The sequence below is a fragment of the Notolabrus celidotus genome, chromosome 11 (genome assembly GCF_009762535.1).
Source record: "Notolabrus celidotus isolate fNotCel1 chromosome 11, fNotCel1.pri, whole genome shotgun sequence".
NCBI classification, from domain to species: Eukaryota; Metazoa; Chordata; class Actinopteri; order Labriformes; family Labridae; genus Notolabrus; species Notolabrus celidotus.
The window spans coordinates 31216946-31237718 of NC_048282.1; the positions used below are offsets into that span (position 1 = coordinate 31216946).

Below are 20773 nucleotides of genomic sequence, written 5' to 3' on the forward strand. Positions count from 1 at the left end.
AAAAACTGCAGTTTCTCGAGTGTCCGCTTGAGGCTGGCTCTGGAAGTACAGGAAACCACATACACACCAATTCAAAAAAGCCGATCTTTACAGCAGAAATAAACATGTTTACAGCCTGGTACAGGAAAAAAGAGTAGCCTGGATAGCTCATTTCTCGACCGGCACACAATGTACGGGCGGTTAATTTTTTCATAACACTGCAATTTCGAAGATATTTGGAGTTTTCCATCATAAGAGGCACAGCTGAATTGATTGACAGGTGGGAACACTGCAGCTGTTGGCTAGGAGGCTCAAAGCCCACCTCTTTACCTCACACAAGCTCAATAGCAGTTAGGTTGAGTTCAGCATTTCCAATATGGCACCCGCCTTTTGATGGCTTCAAAACAGCACTTCAGAAACAGATGGGTGACGTCATGGATACTACGTCCATTTATTATACAGTCTATGGTCATACACCATTCTCAGCACAGATAGTAAGGGTGCAAGATGTCTCACTCCTCAGCCATTCAACTCCAGAAAAAGGATCTTATGTAAAACATGCACGAGGACGTCACCGGAGACTCATCGACTTTTTAATTCCTTGTGACTAATTTTGTCATCAGATCATCGCCACCCTGGAGATTACGTCCATGTTTCATACACTCTATGGATGAATCTCATCTCTGCATGCTACACCTTGTAAGCAGAGATGTGTATTTGTAAGACATTGCCATATTCTAGCACAGACATGTGAGTGGCATCAACCAGTCTCGTTTTGGACTCAAAAGAAAGGCAGGATTGGAATCTAAAATAAAAACCCTGCCTCCGTTTGACATGGTCGTAGAAATGCCTTGCTTTGACCATAATGTCACATAAGATAAACATTTCCAGGGTTAAGATGACTACTTTCTGTTGGGTTGACCAAAAAGAAGGTTAAACCTTATTTTAGAATACCAAACCAGGATGTGTCACTTTTTATTGCTGTCTTTGCACATGACTGCGCACACTTGCACACACGTACATTTCCAAACACTCCTTGGCACTTTCACAGCTCCCTGTGTCCATCTCTTAAATGTCAGTGTGGGCCTTTAAACCAGTTTGCCAGTGAGCAAGCGGGGCAGAGGGGGGTTTTGAGAGTTCAAAGTGGTCAGGCAGCATGGATGTAATTTCCTCCTTTTAGCCCCCTGACTGAATTACTGAGCAAAGAGGCCACCTCGACTGGGAGCAGCCAAGGAGAGTGAACACGGGAGCGCAGAGAGGAGTGGGTTCAGGAGAGGGGGGAAGAGATGGGGAGATAAGTGAGAAAAAGAAAGGCGAGGGAAGGGCCGTGGACTTTCAGATAGTATCACCAGTATTCATTTTAACACCCTGAGCTTGTGTTAAAGGCTGCATATGATATCTGTTAGAGAGTAAAGGAAGTGGAGGTATCATTAGCTCTACTTGACATTGTGCCATTGAGAAACCGTTAAGTCGAGGAACAGTTAATGGATGTGTTTCTTTCTTGTAAGTATTATGCTAAGGTTTGTAGTCAGCAGTGAATTCCATTGAGGTTTGTTTTCAGAGTGAAAAAGGCAGCGATAAAGAGACAGGCAGAGTTTTTTAAGAGCATCATTTTAGACGTACGTTATTGAACAGTTTAGGAGCATTTCAAAGCTGTCGGCACCAAGAAATCCAATGGTCTGTAATATGTGCAAACATAAGCTTACCTCTTTTTTGGTCAAACCTATCCCCCTCCTCTCTTTGCCCAAAAAGGGGATTGAAGCCATACATAATTGATACACTCCTAGCTGTATTGACTGGTTGGATTTTTCATCCTCCCTCCTGGTCGATTCCCCCACTCCATTATTTCTATGCTCCCGCTCCCTCCACTGCCTCACATTCCCCCTGTGACTCCTCCTTCCACTTCTCTAGTCTGTAATACCAAAACACACACACACACACACACACACACACACACACACACACACACACACAAACAAAGATTATGAGACTGTTTCATCTCCTTTCTCCACCTGCCTTATTACGCACTGCCCCAGTTTGTATTTAATCCATACAGTTGGCGGTCAGTCAAGGGGACACATGTTGAAATTCAAGGCTATGTTTGTGTAAATATGGCGTGTGTGTGTCCATATGCATGCCCATGAGAGAGGGGACTTTATCAGTGTTTTTGCACAGGGCCAGAGTGTAGGAGGTGGAATAGAGTACTTACTATGCAGAGCTCAGAGAGGAGTGATAAATTGTTTAAAATTATTTTTGGAGTTCCTCATATGTATATTTAAAACAGTTTGAAACAAAAGTGAGATCCTTCAAAATTTGATGGACCATCTGCTGTGCTGTCTGAGATGAACTGAACAGGGGCTCACTAGTAAAAAGATATGGCACAGTAGTAGGGATGGAAACCGAGAAACACTTTTGGAAAGGAGCAGGTTCCAACTAGTTCGAGCCGTTGACATAATTTGCCTTTATGCTTAATGGTCGCCTCATCAATGCCTTCTGCTTTGTTCTGTGCGCCTGGAAAAACATAGATGTCATGCGTCAAGAGAGTCAAGGCACACAACAATCAACTGTGGCTGTGTGAGTTTAAGTAAGGGTAGAAACACCAGCAATTGGGGACGTGGCACAGCATTAAATATTGGGACTGCAAAGCATTTGATGTTCTACACCGACAGCGTTTCAGTTTAAAGAGTGACCCTGTTATATGGCGACTTTCAGATGGATTCAGCAGGAGTTGTTGGTTCCAACAGCTGTTGGTTGAAACAAGAAAAGAGTCCTTATGAATGCATCCATGTTTATTATTTAAATATAATGACAAAATATACTCATAATATTCCTCTATAATGAAAACCTCAAAGCATTCATGAGAGAGTTTTTGAGAGCTGTTAATTATGACACTAGAGACGCCTTTTTGACTAAGAGTTCCAGGGTCTTTTAAGATAAGATAAGATAAGATAAGATAAGATACTCCTTTATTCGTCCCACAACGGGGAAATTCATGGAGTTACAGCAGCAAACAAGAAGGTGTACAGTACAAGAATTTCAACAAGAATATATATAGGAAAGAAATGTCCGTCAGAGACGACAGCTTGGCAACAACTCTCCCGTCAGCCACCACCTCCACAGGTTCCAGGACTGAGCTGGCCGCCTTCACCATCCCGTCCAGTCTCGCTCTCCTGCAACCTGTCCGCCCACAGCAGGTGAAATCCTTCCAATGTGGCGTTCGTGTCCGGTGTTAGCTCTGTTAGCATGATGCTACTCTGCCAGTATTCCCTCTGGTGCTGGGTTAGCTCGTCCACCTTATCATAGATAGATCTTACATTCCCCATAACGGTGAGTGGAAGGACAGGTTGATGTCGTCTTTTCTTAGCTTGCACCTCAGTACCAGCACGTCGTCCTTGCCTCCTTCTCCTCAGCTCGCAGGGAACATCGGGCCTAGCATCGTTTAGCATCAACATGCTACGTGATGCTAACAGCTGATCTCGTATGTAAACAATGCGACCATAGTTACATAGACCTTTGAAAAGTACTATCCCCCTAGGAGGGGCTTTTTAGGGGTGAGATTATCTACCCCTGAGCTAAATTTAGACCCTGGGTCCACCGGTTGAAACACACGTAGTTCCAGGGTAAAGTCCCTAGGTCCGGGGTAAAGTTCCTCTGGTCGAAAAATGCCTTAAGTTGCCCATTAACATGATCATTAGTAACTGCAACAAGAGCTTCCCCATCTCAGCAGATCAGTGATTGTACGTAATGTATTTTCCATCCTATGTTCACAATAAGGGAACCGATAAGGACTCTGATCAACAAGCAGAATCGATAATGTTATTGGGATCAATACAATCGTACCAATTCCCATCTTTACACACTAATGTAGAAGTGACTGTGCTAGGTTGAATTCTGAACTCGTACATATATTTTTGGGAGTTGATTGAATTATAAGGGAGATGTAGGGATAAGGAAAACACTAACATCCCTCCAGGAATGGTGCCAAAGTAATAAAGCCGATATGCAGACGATTATATCTTTTACATTAGTCAATCCGTCATGATGCTTTATAGACTTGTGTTTCTAATGAATTAGGAAAAATAAGTGGCATTTATCAGTGGAGATAACAGAAGATGAACTGGGAAAATAGAAGCCACCAATAAAGTAACAAAAAACCCACTCTCCACCCACTCATGCTCATATTGAAAAGACACCAAGTCTACACCACATGAATTCCACCAGAGAAACCACAACAATGGCTGCTCATCATAAGAGATGTCACAAAGAAAACGCTGAACTGTATTATTACCCCCTTAAACACATAGTTATCGTCCCTGGGTCAGCCTTAACACATAATGGCCTCTCAGACTCCGAGTTCAAACTACGGTCAGAAGACACACGCCTGACCTGCCCCATCCCTTTCCTCCCTGCTTGGCAGTTAGTCTCCAACCAGTCTGTTACTTCTGATGGGCTGCCAGGGACCAGTCCTGGCCAGGACTGAGGAGGGGTAACAGGGGGGGTGAAAGCTCTAATATGGAGTGAAGGTGGGGGTGTTTGTTTTAGACATTGGGATTTGGAAAAAAGCATTTCTGCTTGATCAAATTGTAATATCTCGATATCCCCCACTGTCTGTTATCCAATCATACGGTTAGTGTGTTGCAATATATCCAATGGACAAGCCCCCCCTCTGATTTTATTCTGTATTTAAACCAAGCTTTGTGTTGATACAGTATCTTGATGTTTTCAATTGACCCAGATCTAAGAGCTCAGGCCAAATCCAATAAACAGAATGATGTGTGTGTGTGTGTCCGGTGTGTGTGTGTGTGTGTGTCATTGTGTGTCATTGTGTGTTTCGCCTTTGAGTGGGTGAATAGACAGAGAAATAAAAGCTGTGACAATAAAGGTCAAAAGCTCCCATTTCTACACCCAATCATTTTTGAGTACCGTATAGGAGATGGCTGTTTGTAGATGAAGCATGCTGTATCATTTTATTTTGCCTCAGCCTCTTCTCCCTCCAAGGTTTGGCCTCACAGAATCAATGAATAATATCACTCTGAGTAGTATCTATTCTACGTTCAAATCAGTTATTCTGAAACCACCCAGTATAAAGGGATCTGACCTTCAGAAAAAACCACAAACACACAATGGTACTGTATATCCCATTGAATTCTCCAAACATCCTTTTATCCAGAACATATCCTGCACTGGTGCTGGAGACAGTGCTTTAATAAATGCAATACAGTGGAAGAAAATCAATATTGTGTATCCCTACACTAAACTTGTTTCTCTCAAACGACTTGTCAGGCAGCCTTCTGACATCTGGAACAAGCACAACAACAAAAACAAGGATTCTAAAAGCGATTCCTTTTAGTGCGAACAGAGCAGCAGATAGCAGCATCATGTCTCCAGGGGGATAAAGGTTGTACTTTTTTATGTACATGATGAGGGGGGAGTTTTATGTGCAGCCGTTATGTGCACATGTGGTTTAAATTAATTACTTTTACACATTTGCTCTAGGAATGTGGGTTTTAAGCCGCCATCAAAGGTCCCAGCTGTTGGGGTTTTTTGTAGAGTCAACTCAAGGCCCCCAAGGGATCAACACCCGTGCACCCCCAACATCCACACACTTGATGCCCCTTTTTTTTTTCTCCTTAATCAAGCTGGGTGTAATTAGTGAGAGTCTCGAGACCTGATTATCCTCGGACTAGCCACAACACTTCAACAGAACCCCTCACCTCTTGTCTCAGAGCCAACCATGCTTAAGATGGATATTGATGATTGGGTTGAACCAGCGTCTGACCTCAGACCACCACTTAAAAGGAAGTAATTTATTCATGTCTGTATTTATAGATACCTGTAAAACACAGCACTTTTTTGCAGCTGTGAGGAATGCCACCAGTCAACAAGACGGATAAGATACAGAGCGGATTTGTTCGGGTCTTAGACAGTGCAGTGGAAGGATTTTGTAAGTTGGGGAGACCAGGAACAGGAGGGGAGAGTGAGAAGAGGACATGGGAGACGTGGCTGTTGTCTGTGGGAAGAGTCTCAGTGGGAGAGCAGATTAAAGAGTGGCGAGTCAGGGAAAAAGCTCAGGCGTCCGTGTGTAGTTCGCCTGTGCACAGGAACCCCATGCAGGGTTAGTCTGGGACCAAGAGACTCATGTAGATTTCATTGGTTTTCATTCATTCAGCAGCAAGTGTTTGCTCTGCTTTTGTGCCTTTGTCATTAGGCAGCTCAAGCACACACACAGATACCTCCCTCCCATGCTCACTCTCTCTCTCTGTTTCTGTCTCTCTCTCTCTCTCTGCTGGAATGGGTATTGTGTTCATGATCGATGTGCCTCATTCCAGTGACGTGGTAGCCCGGCTAACTCTCATTAAAAATGGATAGGGTAGCCGCCACTGTGTGTGTCTGCGTGTGTGTGTCTGTACATGTTTAAAAGGAGGTGTAGGTGGCAGGAAGTCCCAGAGGTGCCAGCTGTTTACCGTACACTGCTCAAGGTTTTTTGGGGGGGGCGGTCACTGGTGAATAAGGGGGTGTTCCTGAGGTCAGAATCATGCCTGTTGCCTTGGCAACCGCTTTGCAAAACCGCTTCCTCTGCACTACTGGTGACAGTGGGATTTTTCGCTCTCCCTTGCTTTCTCTTTGGCTCAGCGTAGTACGGCACATCTGGCGCCGCAGAGGCTCAGCCTCATCTGAACACAAAGCAGCTGATAGTTTCCGCTCTGCTCTGTCCTCCTTTGTGTATTTTGTGCACTTCTTTTTTTTTTGTGTCTTCTTCTGTGCTTTTTTTTCTCCTCTCTCCTGCCCCCTGTGCCCCCATCCATCACAGAGGTGCAGTGAGCATGGCTGGGTCTTAGGGCAGCAGGGCAGAGGAGCTGAACTGGAGTCACAATTCACAGGTGGCTGAAAATAAAGCTGGGAAAAAAAAAAAAAAAAAGTACAGTGGGGATTCTATCCCGACACAAGGAAGGCAGCAGCATGTTTATTATGCAATGCCCAAACCTCCAGCTCTCTGTGACAACACTGTCACCTCCCCGGTTTTTGTTGTTGTTGAAGTTGTTTCTCTCCAGAGACATCTGCAACAAAAATAAGCTACATACATTATTTATAAAAGAAACACGGTGAAAGTTCTCATGTTGGTAGCCCAAAATGGCAGCAAATGATGCCAAGTTAAATTTAGAAGACTTTATTTCACAAAAATCACGTTACCTTACATCGACTACAAAGTATGTCTTCTCCCAACATCTTTAATTTCATGTACGATTTGATAAGATTGTTGCAATTATGCACAAAAATAATGCCCAGATGGAAGTACTGTAATGCTGGCCACTACACAAAATGCACAAATCCCTGGATGAGTATAGGTTTCACAGACAGAGACGACAGCCCTGCATTAGTTAAGGCTTGACATTATGAATGGGAGCTGAAGCCTATTCAACATGAGCCTTTGAAAGAGAGGAAGCTGTTGTTTTAACCCGCGGCTGTCAGTCAGTCCCCCTGGTTTTATCCAGTGTGCGACTCCACTGTAGCCTCTTTGGTTGAATAACCCCCTGCTAGGGTCATCTGAAGCAGGAATTTTATTAGCATTCATTTACCAGAGCTCAGTGGTGCTGCTCCCTGACAATGCTCGCTCTACCTCAGGTCAGCTGTGGCTACTGTATGAATGTGTTTTTTGAGAGAAAACAGAGACAGAGAGCAGAGAAAGTTGGAGGCAATATCAGATCCCATGCAGTGCTTCTTTGTCTTCCTGGAAAACACAGGAACAACAATCTGCACATCCGTTATGGTGCTGTGCATGTGTGTGTACAAACACACATACACACACATACAGGCACAGTGGGAGAAGGGGCTTCATTGTGCAGCCCTGCTGTGTTGAGTGACTGTAGCGTGTGCTGGGCAACAGCTGCTGTGATCCCCCCATCCAACGCCCCTCACCCCCTCACCTCCACTACTGGCCCATGCTGGCCTTAACATCAATACAAACACACACACACACAGACACATGCACAACACAAACACACAGTCTCTCTTATTCTGTGCTTTTCAGTTCACAGGTTTTGTTAGCCTGTTTACCTCTCTCCTCTTCCTCCTTGTTACCTTTTTTTGTGTCTCCATCTGTATCAGCTGACAGTGGGGCTGCGTCTGTCTGTCTTTAGACACCACTCCATAAGGGACACCCCCTCCTACCAAGCTCCCCCGACTTTCCCCCCGCTGACAGCTGTCTCCACACTGTAACCCTTTCATGGTGCTGGGCCTCTGTGAAAGTTATACTATAAAGTCTCAACAGCCTCATGCATGTGTCAGGAAAGATCTGTTGGGCTTTTTTTTCAGGGGGTGAAGAGGGGATTCAGACACTTTCAGATAGACAAACAGCCCGAGTTGACTGTTTCCCCCCAGTCGAGTCTCGCTCCTGGTGGGCTTGTTTGTCATCAGTTGTGGCCTCTGCTGCTGATGTGACCTCGTCTGCAGCTCATTACAGCATGCCACCTGTTTGTCCTGGAGCAAGGCAACACACATACACACACACACACACACACCAAACAGAGTTTGTTGAGGTGACAGGGGGTTAATCTAACAGGAGTGTCCATGCCGAATCGAGGCTGCCACACAGCGCAGAGATTGTCAACGTCCCACCGTGTCAATGGCTTTCTTTGTCCCTTTGGGTCCATCTCTCTGTTGCCGCAGGGTTTAGCACCAGCAGACAGGTGGAGGACTGCTACGCTTTAGAGGAGCAAAGACAAAACAAAGAAAAACATACATACATGGTGCACATATCAGTCTGAGGTTTCACAGCAGCTGACAGTTTGGAGACTATTACTTTTCATAGGCTGTGCAATTTACCGTATTCTCACAGTGGCCGTATTCCTCTGACATCGGAGACAGGGAAGCTGAAATGCTGTTTGAATGTTTTCCGTTTTGAGCTTTACAGATTTAGAAAAATAAGGAACATGATTCCCATTATCATTTCACAGCTTCCTAATTGACCTGAAACAAAAAAAAACCAATAGATTGAAATTCATGTTGCAAACTACAGCTATATTTTAAGATAATACAACTTATCAACCCCCTTTAACAGCACATGTTAGCATTTAGCCTTGTTTGATAACTGTTGAAAAGTGATAAACTTAAAAGTAAAAGTAGAAATTTATAGCTAACCAAAACATCTCTCATTCAACCATAGTTCCCTTTTTTTAGTACCAGTTTCATCATTTAAACCTCAGAAGAGTATCAATTTATCTATCTTTTAATCAATACTTTAGACAAGTTAACTGTAATTTCAGCTAGCTAACTCGTATATTAATTAGCTAACCATGATTTGAGATAGCTGACTGTAATTCCAACTAGCTTACTGTTATCCCAGCCAGCTACATTGAACTAGCTAGCTATCTGTGATTACAGCCACTTAGCCCTAATATTAGCATGATAACTGTCATTTCAAAATCACAATCACAATCAGAAATACTTTATTTATCTCGGGAAGGGAAATTTGGACAGAGCTCTTATAAACAGTATGTAAGAAAGTTAGCCTAACAGTTGGCTTAACTTTAATATTAGCTAGCTAACTGTGATTCCAGCCAGTTAACACTCATTTTAGCCAGCTAACTGTTCCAGCCAGGTGACTCTAATGTTAGCTAGCTAACTGTCATTTCAGCTTTCTGCCTCTATGTTAGCTGTGAGTGGTAATGCTGTTGATAATGTTAGCTTGCTAACATGAAAATGCTATTGTTAGCTCTTTAATAAGCTTGTAAAATTAGTGGGTTTACCTCAAAATATAACTCTGGTCAAATATAAAGCAGAACATATCATGGTACATATTTTTAAGAGAGACAGGGTAGGATTTGCTAATCTTAAACAGTCATTATGACATTAAAACAACATTTCAGTGTCCTATCTTAAATGTGACGTCAAAATAAAATGGGTAAATCGGTAAACAGATGGCACACATTACAATCTTTGACTTAAACGGTGTATTTTCTTTTAATTTGATAAATTAAATATATTTATATAAAAGCTATTGATTGACGCGCAGCTGTTCTCGCTTTGTAGCTAGCAGTTAATTAAGCCACTGGTGCTAACAGCATTTAATATCACCCAGTTGTGGGCGATTTGCAATGGGCCACATTCACAACAACACTTAACTGGTGTTTTTTCTTGCACCTTTCATTCCCTCCCCCACACTTTGCAGAGGAGCCACTTATTAGGCATTGATCCGAGCTGAACAGGGCACACACTGTCACAGTCTGCTGTCATTATCCAACCAGGCAATTGCCAGGAAACTGAAAGACAGAAGCGGCTGAAAATTAACCCGTGTTACACTCTGAAAATTACTTTTTTTTTTCAATAGGCCCTCGCCCTTCTTGTGACTCAGTTCTTCTGCTCCTGTTTGTGTCCCACTGTGTAGAAGACTGTGTACATTTACTCCTACTGACAGCGAGATTCAGGTGCGAGCTGGACAGCCCCATTTGACACCCAAAGACACACACACACATACACACTGACCTCCATATCACACTCTGTGCTGCACAAACAGACTGAGGGCCATGTGGCTGAGCAGAACCTTGTCTGGCAGACAAACAGACGCAGACAGAGGCACAGCTAGATTCACACACACACACACACACACACACCCACACACACACAGACAAACAAACCCATATATAACTGACAGAAGGATGAGTTCATGTTTTGTAGCAGCGGAAAACAGTCCCAGCAGAGGAGATACATGTTTGATACTCATGCTTCTCTCATGTTTTGCATCCAAAGATTCTATGTAAATTACCCAGTCCACATTTGTGTAAGTTAAATGTAAAACACAAGGATGTTTGTTCTTTGCTCAAATGACTGTAGTCCAAACGGCCCTGTGTGGATCAGTGTGGATTGGTGGCTGTGAGTGTGTTTGCTTTGCGCTCAAAGTGCTTATTCAAATTCTTGGCTGTTGACACTTTCAACATGTTTGGCTTTGAAATACCAGTTTTGATCTCCAGTCATTCCTTTCAAGCTCAAACTTACAGTACAACATTAATAATTGCTTTTCAAATTTCCAATTATGAGGCTGTCAACTGTTTGTTTTTAATGATTTTAACATATGCTCGGGGAGAAGAGTGTAATGACTCTTGTTTTCTGTGATTGTACTGCAGCTACACTGTAATAAAGTTTACAAAGTCCAAACCTTTTTTGATTCAAGTTGGGCACACACTGTTGTGAAAAGTGTCTCTTCATGTGTAGGTGTGTTTGTTCAGGCTGTACCTACATGGACAGATGCCCTGCTGCAGACAAGAGCCCATTGATGGCAGAGAGACAGCTCTCTCTAGCCAACTGATCCCACCTGCTCACTGCCGTTTCTTTGGCTCTGCATAAAGGCAACAGTTGCGCTACAGTTGACATCTCACATATTGACATTCAGGGGCAGAGTGCACTCAAACATGGGAGGCTTATCACTCTGAGCATCAGGTCAACATGAAACATGAACACTGTTGTAATACTGAAGTGGGAGAGATGGTGATTGGCCAATAACAAGAACAGAGCAGTTGTGATCATTGAGGAAATTAAACCTTTATTAATCATTCATTTTCTTTCTGCTTGAATGAGCATTCCTTTAGCGCATACTAAAAGTTTTCCTGAACCTTGTGATGTTTATCATACTGCACTATAACCTCAACCCTTTCATGTGCTTTCAGGTCACCCAAGTTCCCATCGAGTCATGTGAGCAGTACGGGACGTGTGGAGAGTGTCTGAGCTCAGGAGACCCACACTGCGGCTGGTGTGTCCTGCACAACATGTGAGTATCCTCAAATCATCACCCAGTCACTTTACAGATACTTTGCATTCAGATTGCACTGAGTATGTTCCAAAACGGCTTTAAATATCTGTGCTCAATGGGAGGACATTTTCTTGGATTCAAATATTCTTGAGGACAGTTGATAGCATCTGTCTGGGAACGGTTAGCTCTGCCTCAGAGGTGCAAAACTTTGTACCTCTCAAGACTTGGAATTTACAGGAAATTAAACCATTTACTCTGCGTGGACTTTTAAAACACAGACAAAAACAAAACAGAGACTCTTTGTCTCGTCAGATTTCTTGCACGCAGATGCCAGATGTGCGTCTTAAAGTGAAGTGTACATTGTCTCAATCTTTTCAAGCCAAATTCCTATTTGTTGTGCACCTTCTGAGCAAGTTTGGCAAAATGTACCACTCACTGTTACAACAGCAGCCAACAACCAAGGAACAAGCATTAAAGCCATGTGAGTGACACCTGCTGGAGCTTAGATGAACTACAGAGGAGCAAACTTCTAGAAAGAAAGACAGGAGAGAGAAAAACAGCTTGGAAAAAAAAAGGTACATTTGTTGTACTTAGAGTGTGAGTCACTGGATGTGGTATTGTCTGAGTATAAATGATGATTTAAGAGAATATGTTGTGGACAAAAGATGAATACAGCACCAAGAATCTGAAAGAAACACAGCTCTTTCTCCTTCTCTCCCTCTCTTTGTTTCTAAAGCACACACATCCCCTCATCAGTCTGAGCTTCTTCTTTCTAGCTGCCAAGTCTTAAATTCCCCTCTCACGTCCCCTCTTAAATGCAGCCCCTCTCTCTGAAGGTATAGCTGAATATTTTGTGTGTGTCAGAGCCCCGCTGCAATCATCATTATCGTGATGGCGGCCCCTGCAAAGTGCACTTAAAGTAATTTACATCACTCCAAAGCTGGGACAGGACAAATAATTGCCTGGCGACAAGGTAATTCAGCATGTGCCAGTGTGGAGGTGCGGGAGGGGTCGGCTAAAGCTCTGTATTCTCTGCAGTATGCGTGCCTTCACACAGGGATCATTTACCACAACATTAGCCCCGGTGCTAGGCTGTTCATCATATGCTCTTGTGTAGGTGTGGTAGGGGAGCGGAATAATTCAGGTTAGTGGGAATTTAAAATCCACACCGTGTAAGAGCTGCTGATGCTGAAGGATGAATAGATCCTGGAGCTGATGCAGTGAAATCAGCAATGAGAGAGAAACAGCTGGTTAGTGTGTTTTCGAGTGTGTGTTTAAGGGCGAGTGTCTGAACGTGTGCATGCACGTGTGTGCAAGCACATGGTTTTCCATTTTTGTGTACATGCACAAACACTTGTGTGGACCGCTGTACTGTACCGCGGGGAGAGAAGGTCAGCACCCTGATTCACGTCAGATCAGCCATCTGTTCTCTCCACACAGCAGACCCTCGTGCCACCTGTCTCTGCTCCTAATACCCCCTTTCTCTGCTCTGACCCTGCAACGAGCATGGCAGGACCCCTGTCAGCACGGGATGAGTTACTGCGCAGAGGGGAAAAAAGTTCAACGAAGAATAGTTCACTCTTGCACATGCAGTTTCAATTTGAACATGATAAACAGAGGAGAAATGCCACACTGTAAAAGAACTAATGAAGTCTTTAAAAAAGAGAGTTTCTACTTTTTGCTAAGGTGGAAAAGTTGGCATATCAAAAAAGAATGGAACACTTGATTGTTGTGAATGCACCTTGAGATTGCAGTCTTGTAATAGGCTTCTTGTACTGCAGACAGAGCATTCACTTTACACTGCCTCTTAGAATACTAAACCTCTCCACCAGAAAATCACCCAAAATGATGCATTAAGAGAACAAGGGTATTCACAAATCAATGTCCTTGGTACAAATCTAGATTTTGGGTGTTGCATGCAACATTCTTCTCTTCTTGTAAATATGCTGATGAAAACATCCCTGGGGATTAGACAAGGCAGGTTTGTTAAAAAAGGCAATCTTATTTTTGAAGCAGCTATGATGTATCCGAGTTGCAGATGCTCAGTTAAATACGTTCTTTTAACTGACAGATGTTAAAAGGAAAGAGGCCTCAGTGCTCATTCAACATGTGCATTTTACCCAATGAGGAATCAATGGATTAGATCTGATCTTGTCTTTTTTTGTATATTCAGACAGATTTAAAAAAAAAAATTTAATATATATTTGTAATTTTCCTTTTCTTTTCTATATTTTATATATTTGTCAATTTAACTGTGGTCTTTTATGCTTGTCTGAATGTTTTCAATGCTTTTAATGGTTTAATGTGAAGCACATTGGGTTGCCCTCGTGTATGAAATGCGCTATACAAACAAAGTTGCCTTGCCTTGCCTTGCCAGACCAAATTTCCCTCTCATGGCACAGCAAAATAACATGAGTGCTACTCAAAATTAGAGCTGTAACTCATAGGATAATAATAGTTTGGTCTCATTGAAGTCCAAAAGTTGGAAAATGTTCATAATAAAGTCCCCAAGCCCAAAGTGGAGCCTTTATGTTGCTTCTGTTCCAAATAAATGGTCCAGAATCCAAAGAGTTTAACTTAAAAAAGGCTTAAACCTGAAAATCCATATACTTCAGATTCTCAGATTTGCAAACATTACAACCTAAAAGATTCAACGATTGTTAAAATTCTTGTTGATTAATTATCCTGTACTCAATTATTCATTGCAGCTCCTCATGTAAACCTGGAGGTGTTTGCTACAAGGGTTTAACTGGCATGAAGCCTGCATGAATGCTCAACATAACTAAGACTAAAAGCAAGTATGTGTCAGATACTGCTGCAGAAAAGCAGCTGCACCCTTCTGCCGAAGAGCCCCCGACCCCCCCTCTCTTCATCCCACACTCCCAAAATTAAATTTCTCGCCAGCCGTGGTGCCATCCACAGCTGTAATCACTCCCGCTTCCCTCTGCCCCCTTTTTTCCCTTCCATTCCTCCACTTCTTCACCAACTGTCTCTCCGTCATTGTTGATTTGGTGGAATCATACTCCCTCCCCCCTTTTTCCCATGTACCTCACTCACTCACCCCCCCCTCACAGCAAAGCTAGCATGTGAGCTGCACCGCTCATCTCCTCTCAGCTCGGCGCGTCTCAACACTGCGCTGTCTCCCATTTCGACACTCTTCCCCTCTGGAATAAGCTCCTCCACACTCCAGAGAGGGATGGTTGCCACGCATAAACACCCATCGCTTTGATCACCCCCCTCCCTCCTTTTACAGCTGCCATCCACAATATACATCCCTTTTTTCTTCTGTGCCCCCCCTCCTTCTTTTTTTCTTTATGTTTTCTCCTGTATACTCATTGAAGTGGAGCTTTCGAAGGTGGCTAATTAGGAACATAGACGGACATTAGCTTGGTTTGCGATGATGAGTGAGAAGAAGAGAATGTGAGGGATGCAGAAAGAGGCTGTCCAGGAGTGGCGTCTCAGTCTTCCCCGTCTCTCCGCTCTCTTTCTTCTCCTTGTGATTCAGAGTGGTGTGAGACTCTAAAGTCCTTTAATTACCAGCAGCTGCTAGGCATCCACTGAATGCATGAAGAATGAGAAAGAGGGGAAAAAAGAGAGGGGATAAGAATGAGGGGAAGAGAATACGAGAGAGGGAAAGAGAGTGTTTGATGTTGCACACTCATCGGCCTACAAAACCGAGCAGCATTTTGATTGCGGCTCAAAGGGAGCTCATCATCTCGAGCGCTCTTCAGTTGCAGTCCTGTGAATGGGGAGCTCAGCCTCTGTCTGACCACGATCCAAAAACACCAGAGCTGTGATGATGCTTTCCCTCTGTCTGTCTGTCACTCTCTCTCTCTCTCTCTCTCTCTCTCTCTCTCTCTCTCTCTCTCTCTCTCTCTCTCTCTTTCTCTCTCTCTCTATCTGTCTCTCCTTCTCCCTCAGCCTGCTTCTTGTCCCTGTTAGATTAGCTCTCTAATCATGCCCAAAAGAGGCTTTTCCATCTCGAAATGTCCCGCATCACTCCGCTCTCCCTTCCATCCTCTCAGCTCGCTCTGAAATTCCAGGAGTAGACGAGAGGTTTTTGTCGAGATTTGTCAGGATTAGCCGCGAGTCTGACTTCTGTCCAAGAGCTGAGATTGGACGAGGGATCCGGTGCCAAGGTCACCGGTTAACCAGGATAGTGAGTTTCTCTAAGTCAGTGGTTCCCTTCATTAAGGTTTAAAGTTCCTTCACGACCATATCTAAAGAGCTGAAGTATCCAAAGCACAGTTATGTCCTTATGAATGGATGCTCAGCTCTTTATTTATTTATTATTTATTATTTTTGTGAAAAGTCATATACACTTATATGTTGCCAAATCAAGGTGGAATACTTCAACCCCTGTCACACCTTATCTGCTATATGTAACGCACAGAGGCAATTAATGGTGGGGCAAAGTAGTCGTGCCTCTGACCCTCCCTGGTCAGAGATGGTGTAGCATCCTGTAACCAGCAGGACCAAACAGCACAATGTGGATATGTCTGTGTATGTGGAGCACCTGCTCTGCCTCTCATGCCATAGTGCAATGTGGAATCACACACTGGGACACCAATAGTATGCTGTAGCAGAGTTTATGTTTAAGTACAAATGTGTGATAACGGTTGAACTTTGTTTGTGTTTACTCAAGGTTTCTGCCTATTAAAAGGATGTTTTTATTTGACACTTTACTAAATGCTTCAGTGTTTTAGGCATGGTGGATTAAGATAAGATAAGACCGAATCTATCTTGATGTTGGGTCTTTGTAAATAGAGATTATGCTCTAGACCTGCTCTTTTGGTCAAGCATCTTTCGATAACATGTACATGTGTTGTAAATTTATGCTATAAAAATAAAGATTTGTTGAGTTTCATTCTTAAAGCTGGGGTTGGTAGTCAGATTTAGATACACTTTTTGTTATACTGTTTAAAATGATCTTTATGTCCCGATGGAAATCAATACATAATGAAAGAGCGAAAAAAAAGCCGAGTCCTGAGGAAATGCTACCTTCAAATTCAAGCTAGTTTTCCGTGACTACCACCCCTAACTTTAAGCCACTGTTGTTATTATTATAACTTTAAATGGGAAATTTTTTTTACATTTATTTTTAGCTATTTTAAACATATATCCATTAGTTTTGGCCAACTTATCAAAATCTGTTAAGTATTTTCTCAGTCATTAATAATCACTTTAAGCCTACTTTACTGTCACCTAGCTAAATATATCGATCATTGACTTGCATCAATTATTACTTTAAGCTAACACAACATTTTAGGAATTTCTTTGCAATGCATCACAAAGCTCCACATTACCTTTTCACTGTTTATCTGTTGCTTTTAGCTTAATACAGCCTCTCAGTTACTCTTGGCTGAAAGTGGTGTTAGCAACCATTTGTAGATTATTTTAGCTAGCTATTAACTATTAGCTACTCATTCAGGCAGCAATGTTTCTTAATTGCTGTATAACCTTTAGCCCTAGCTAAAGTTGTTGCTACTGTCTGCTCAAGGTCATGGATACATGATGAAGTGACAGCTGCTTATTCAGGTTTTTATTCATTACTTTAAGCTAATTATTTGCAAGCTGTCTTGGCTAACTACTACAGCTATAAATACACAAAGATACTTTAAGCTATATCCACTGTTCATTCATTTATTAAAGTTAATCTTACTTGTTGCTCTGAAATGATCTTAGCCATTGATTATTAGCTGACTTGTTTTTGGAAATCATTTATTTTAAATAACTGAGCTTTCATTTTCTCATAGGAACACCAAGTGGTTTACCCTAATCGGAAAGTTCTGCTCTGAATAATTCCTTCTAGTTTAAGAACTACATTTGGATTGAAGTATGCATCATACTAGGTAGTAGTTATGTAATCCATGCGTAAGGAGTTGTGTTCAGTTTGTCATAACAAATGCTAGTTTGTTGTGTGTATGACAGCTTAGGGCTATTTGGCGTAGTAAGCCCCAGCAGAGAGTGAGTCAGCATTTGAGGGCTGCTCTGAGCAGAATCACATATCACTGTACCACACTGGGGTTCTGCGTTGTATTGTTCTGTCAGTCTGCATGTGGCTGAACTGCTCAGATCTGTTTCAGTAGCAGCCCACACAGCAGCATGAATGACACAGCTGTCCACTTCTCACAAATCTGTGTTACGGGGCTGAGTAAATGCTGTCAAATGATTTGTTGTGGTGTCCTGGTTGGAGCACATTAAATGGGTACACTTTGTCAACAGTGAGAGATGCAGCCAGCTTTTTAAGAGAGTGGTCTTGTTTTGAAAATTTACCCAAGGATTTCAGGCGGACGAGGTAAGAATTTAAGACAGGAGATAGTCGTGCTTTGTCAAGGGGCGAATATTTCTTGTTTGTTTATGTGGCTCGTTCATCACTGAGATACAAATGACTCCCAACACCGACCATAAAATTTCCTCTAATTTACCAGTGGCAACAACAATTAGCCCAGCAATGAAAATGGCTGCTTCAGCCCATTGTGAATGTCAGACTGTGTGTCTAATGGCCGACTCATCAGCCGCAGCCACGGTTAGCAGTCAAAGGGAAGCTGCATCCATCTTCCCAATTGTGCCTAATGAGTTATCGATCGGGAACATGCAGCTCTATCAATATTTCCATAGATTCTTCCTAGCACATAGCACAAGCACAGATTGGCAACATGATAGCTGAAATACTGCATACTGTATGTACAGTATGTGTGGGCCAGCAGGCTACATAATGGTCCTAAAAACCCAGTGTGTCTGTATTTCTTGTCTTTTTCGAGCTGCTTCCATCCCAGATCTGCTTTTTTTGGCTTTTGTTCCAGTTTTTCATTCTCAGCCCACTCAAGCAAAAGCTGTACCTTGATGCAGAGCACTGAAAAAAAGGTCTCTTTGTAAATCTCTTTTCTGTCTTTATCTCTTTTCCTTACCCTCACCTAGTATCTTAAACGGAGCCTGACACACTTTGCTTTGCATGAACCACACACTGGGTTTGTGTGCTAACCCCCTTTTTGTGTTTACACTACAATAGCTTCTCCAATCTGCGAGAAGATGAAGCAAACAGGTCGTGGCCGCGCTGTGCTCTGTGTCCAGTCCACGCTGTCCTGTGGTGACATTATCAGCCACCACAAGGGACAGACTGCGACTTGTAGCGGCTGATTTGACCCCTGACATGAACTCTGGGTTTCATACTGTGCCTTCATATGTCAGCGTAAGCCCACACAGCAACATGAGCTGCTGAAGTTTACCATCACTGCAGCGGTTTGAAATTGAAAACCCTGCTTTTTTTATCTCTTTTTTTTTAACCCATCCTTTTATGCGTGCCTCCTGTGGTCTGCATTTAAATGGATATTCTTGCACTTTAGGGATGCAGCAGTAAGAAACAAATGCCCTGAATCACTCTGTATAAGGATGGAACACTGAAGGGAGGAGGTTGTGTGTGTGTGTGTGTGTGTGTGTGTAGGCAGCAGAGCCCTGCACATCACCGCTTATCTAATGATTCCTCTTCTCATGTTTGGGACTCACAGCCCCTCAGCAGTCACTCTTCATACATGTTTGTATTAACATGTGTTTCTGTAGGAATGTCCCCTGATAAAAATCCCATTCAGCCAAATCAAACCATGCCTGTGATCCTCCAACATAACAGCTCTGCACTTAAGACTACTAAAGCTTTGTTAAGCAACATCAAATATTTAATATACATCTAGTTCCTCCTCCCTGTTACCTACATCTTCCCACCCCGCCACTGAAGCGTCTCCTCTCCTCGCCTCTCATTTTCCTTTCCATGTGCTCTGGCTCCAGTGAGGGAAGGTAGGGAGGTGATTTTTAAAATGGCTCCCCCTCTGTTCTCCCCTCCTGTTTTTAAACATGGTGCTCACAGCTAGAGCTGCAATCAGACAGGCCTTCACACTTTCACTGGAGTCCTTAGATGTTGTAAAGGAGGGGAAGGAAGAGGAGGGGGGGGACACAAAGGAACAGAAATCTCTCCCTGTCGCCTGCCGCTCCTGCTCTGCTGTCAAGGCCAGAGTATGCACGTGTGTGTGTGTATGTAAAGGTGCGCATAAACATGTGAAGGATTTATTGAAGGGAGCTGTATGTTACTTTGAATATGTATGTGCCTGCGCATGTTTTAGTGTGTACATTACCTCTATGGGCCCTAACGGAGGGTATGTGCCTGTGTGTGTTAGTGCGTACATGTGAATGGGTGTGTGTGTTTATATGTCTGGGTGTCTATCAAAGCTCGGCACAAGAGAGACGACAGCGTAATTGCCTGTCTAGGGCAACGGAATAAGAAACACGCACTGGTGTAACAGACCCTGAGGACTGTTCCCTTCACACTCTGCTGTGTAAAAAGTCATTTCTGCAGCCACAAAACACCCACTATTTGATAGGGCTGTATTAAACTCTCTAAAGTAGCATCACTTGAATCAGATTTTGCCATGTAATTAGACATCAAAAATGTGTTTTTCTTTTTTGCCCTCAGTGGCAGACCATACCCTTGCCAGTAAACATGTGTATCATGGTTTACCTGTAAGATCCATATTCATCAGAGTTTGTCATACATTATAACAACTCCAGCTTGCTACTGTCTTTGTGTTTCAGTCAAGTCGCTTGGGTTTTCACCTTAACTAGTCAGTGGAATAAATGATCCAATCAGTGAGTAAGCTCATTATTGCACCAGCTCAGCTCATAGCCCCTGAAACTCAACTACAGAGTGCAACAGAGACCTTGGATTTTGGCCCTAAAACAGCCATACTCTGTGTTTTAACTGGCTTTTACTCTGGATCTGCTAGTTCAGAGAGAAAAACACACCTGCGTATAAAAACCTTTCAGATGAATAACAAATAAAGAAATTAAAACTTAAAAAGAAGAAAATTAGCTGCAAAGAAGTCCCTCCTGTACTTTTGTGTCTGTCAAAGAAGAGTGTAAAGGAAACCTAGATTGAAAGTGCTTTGCTCAGTATTTTGTACAAAGGAGGAGACATCAACAATGAATGCTTCAGAACTCTTCTACTCAAAGCAGACTCAACACCTCCAAACAAGCTATGTAGTAGCAGCTCAGATCACAGCC

The 20773-nt window shown here is 43.0% G+C and overlaps 1 protein-coding gene across 1 annotated transcript in view; it reads left to right on the top strand.

The window, feature by feature from the left end:
• The window catches only part of plxna2 (plexin A2), a 273461-nt gene that overhangs the window by 125667 nt on the left and 127021 nt on the right, over positions 1-20773 (top strand). The window contains exon 5 of the mRNA XM_034696628.1: positions 11640-11740. Within this exon, the coding sequence (XP_034552519.1) occupies positions 11640-11740 (101 nt within the window). The remainder of the gene's footprint in view (positions 1-11639; positions 11741-20773) is intronic.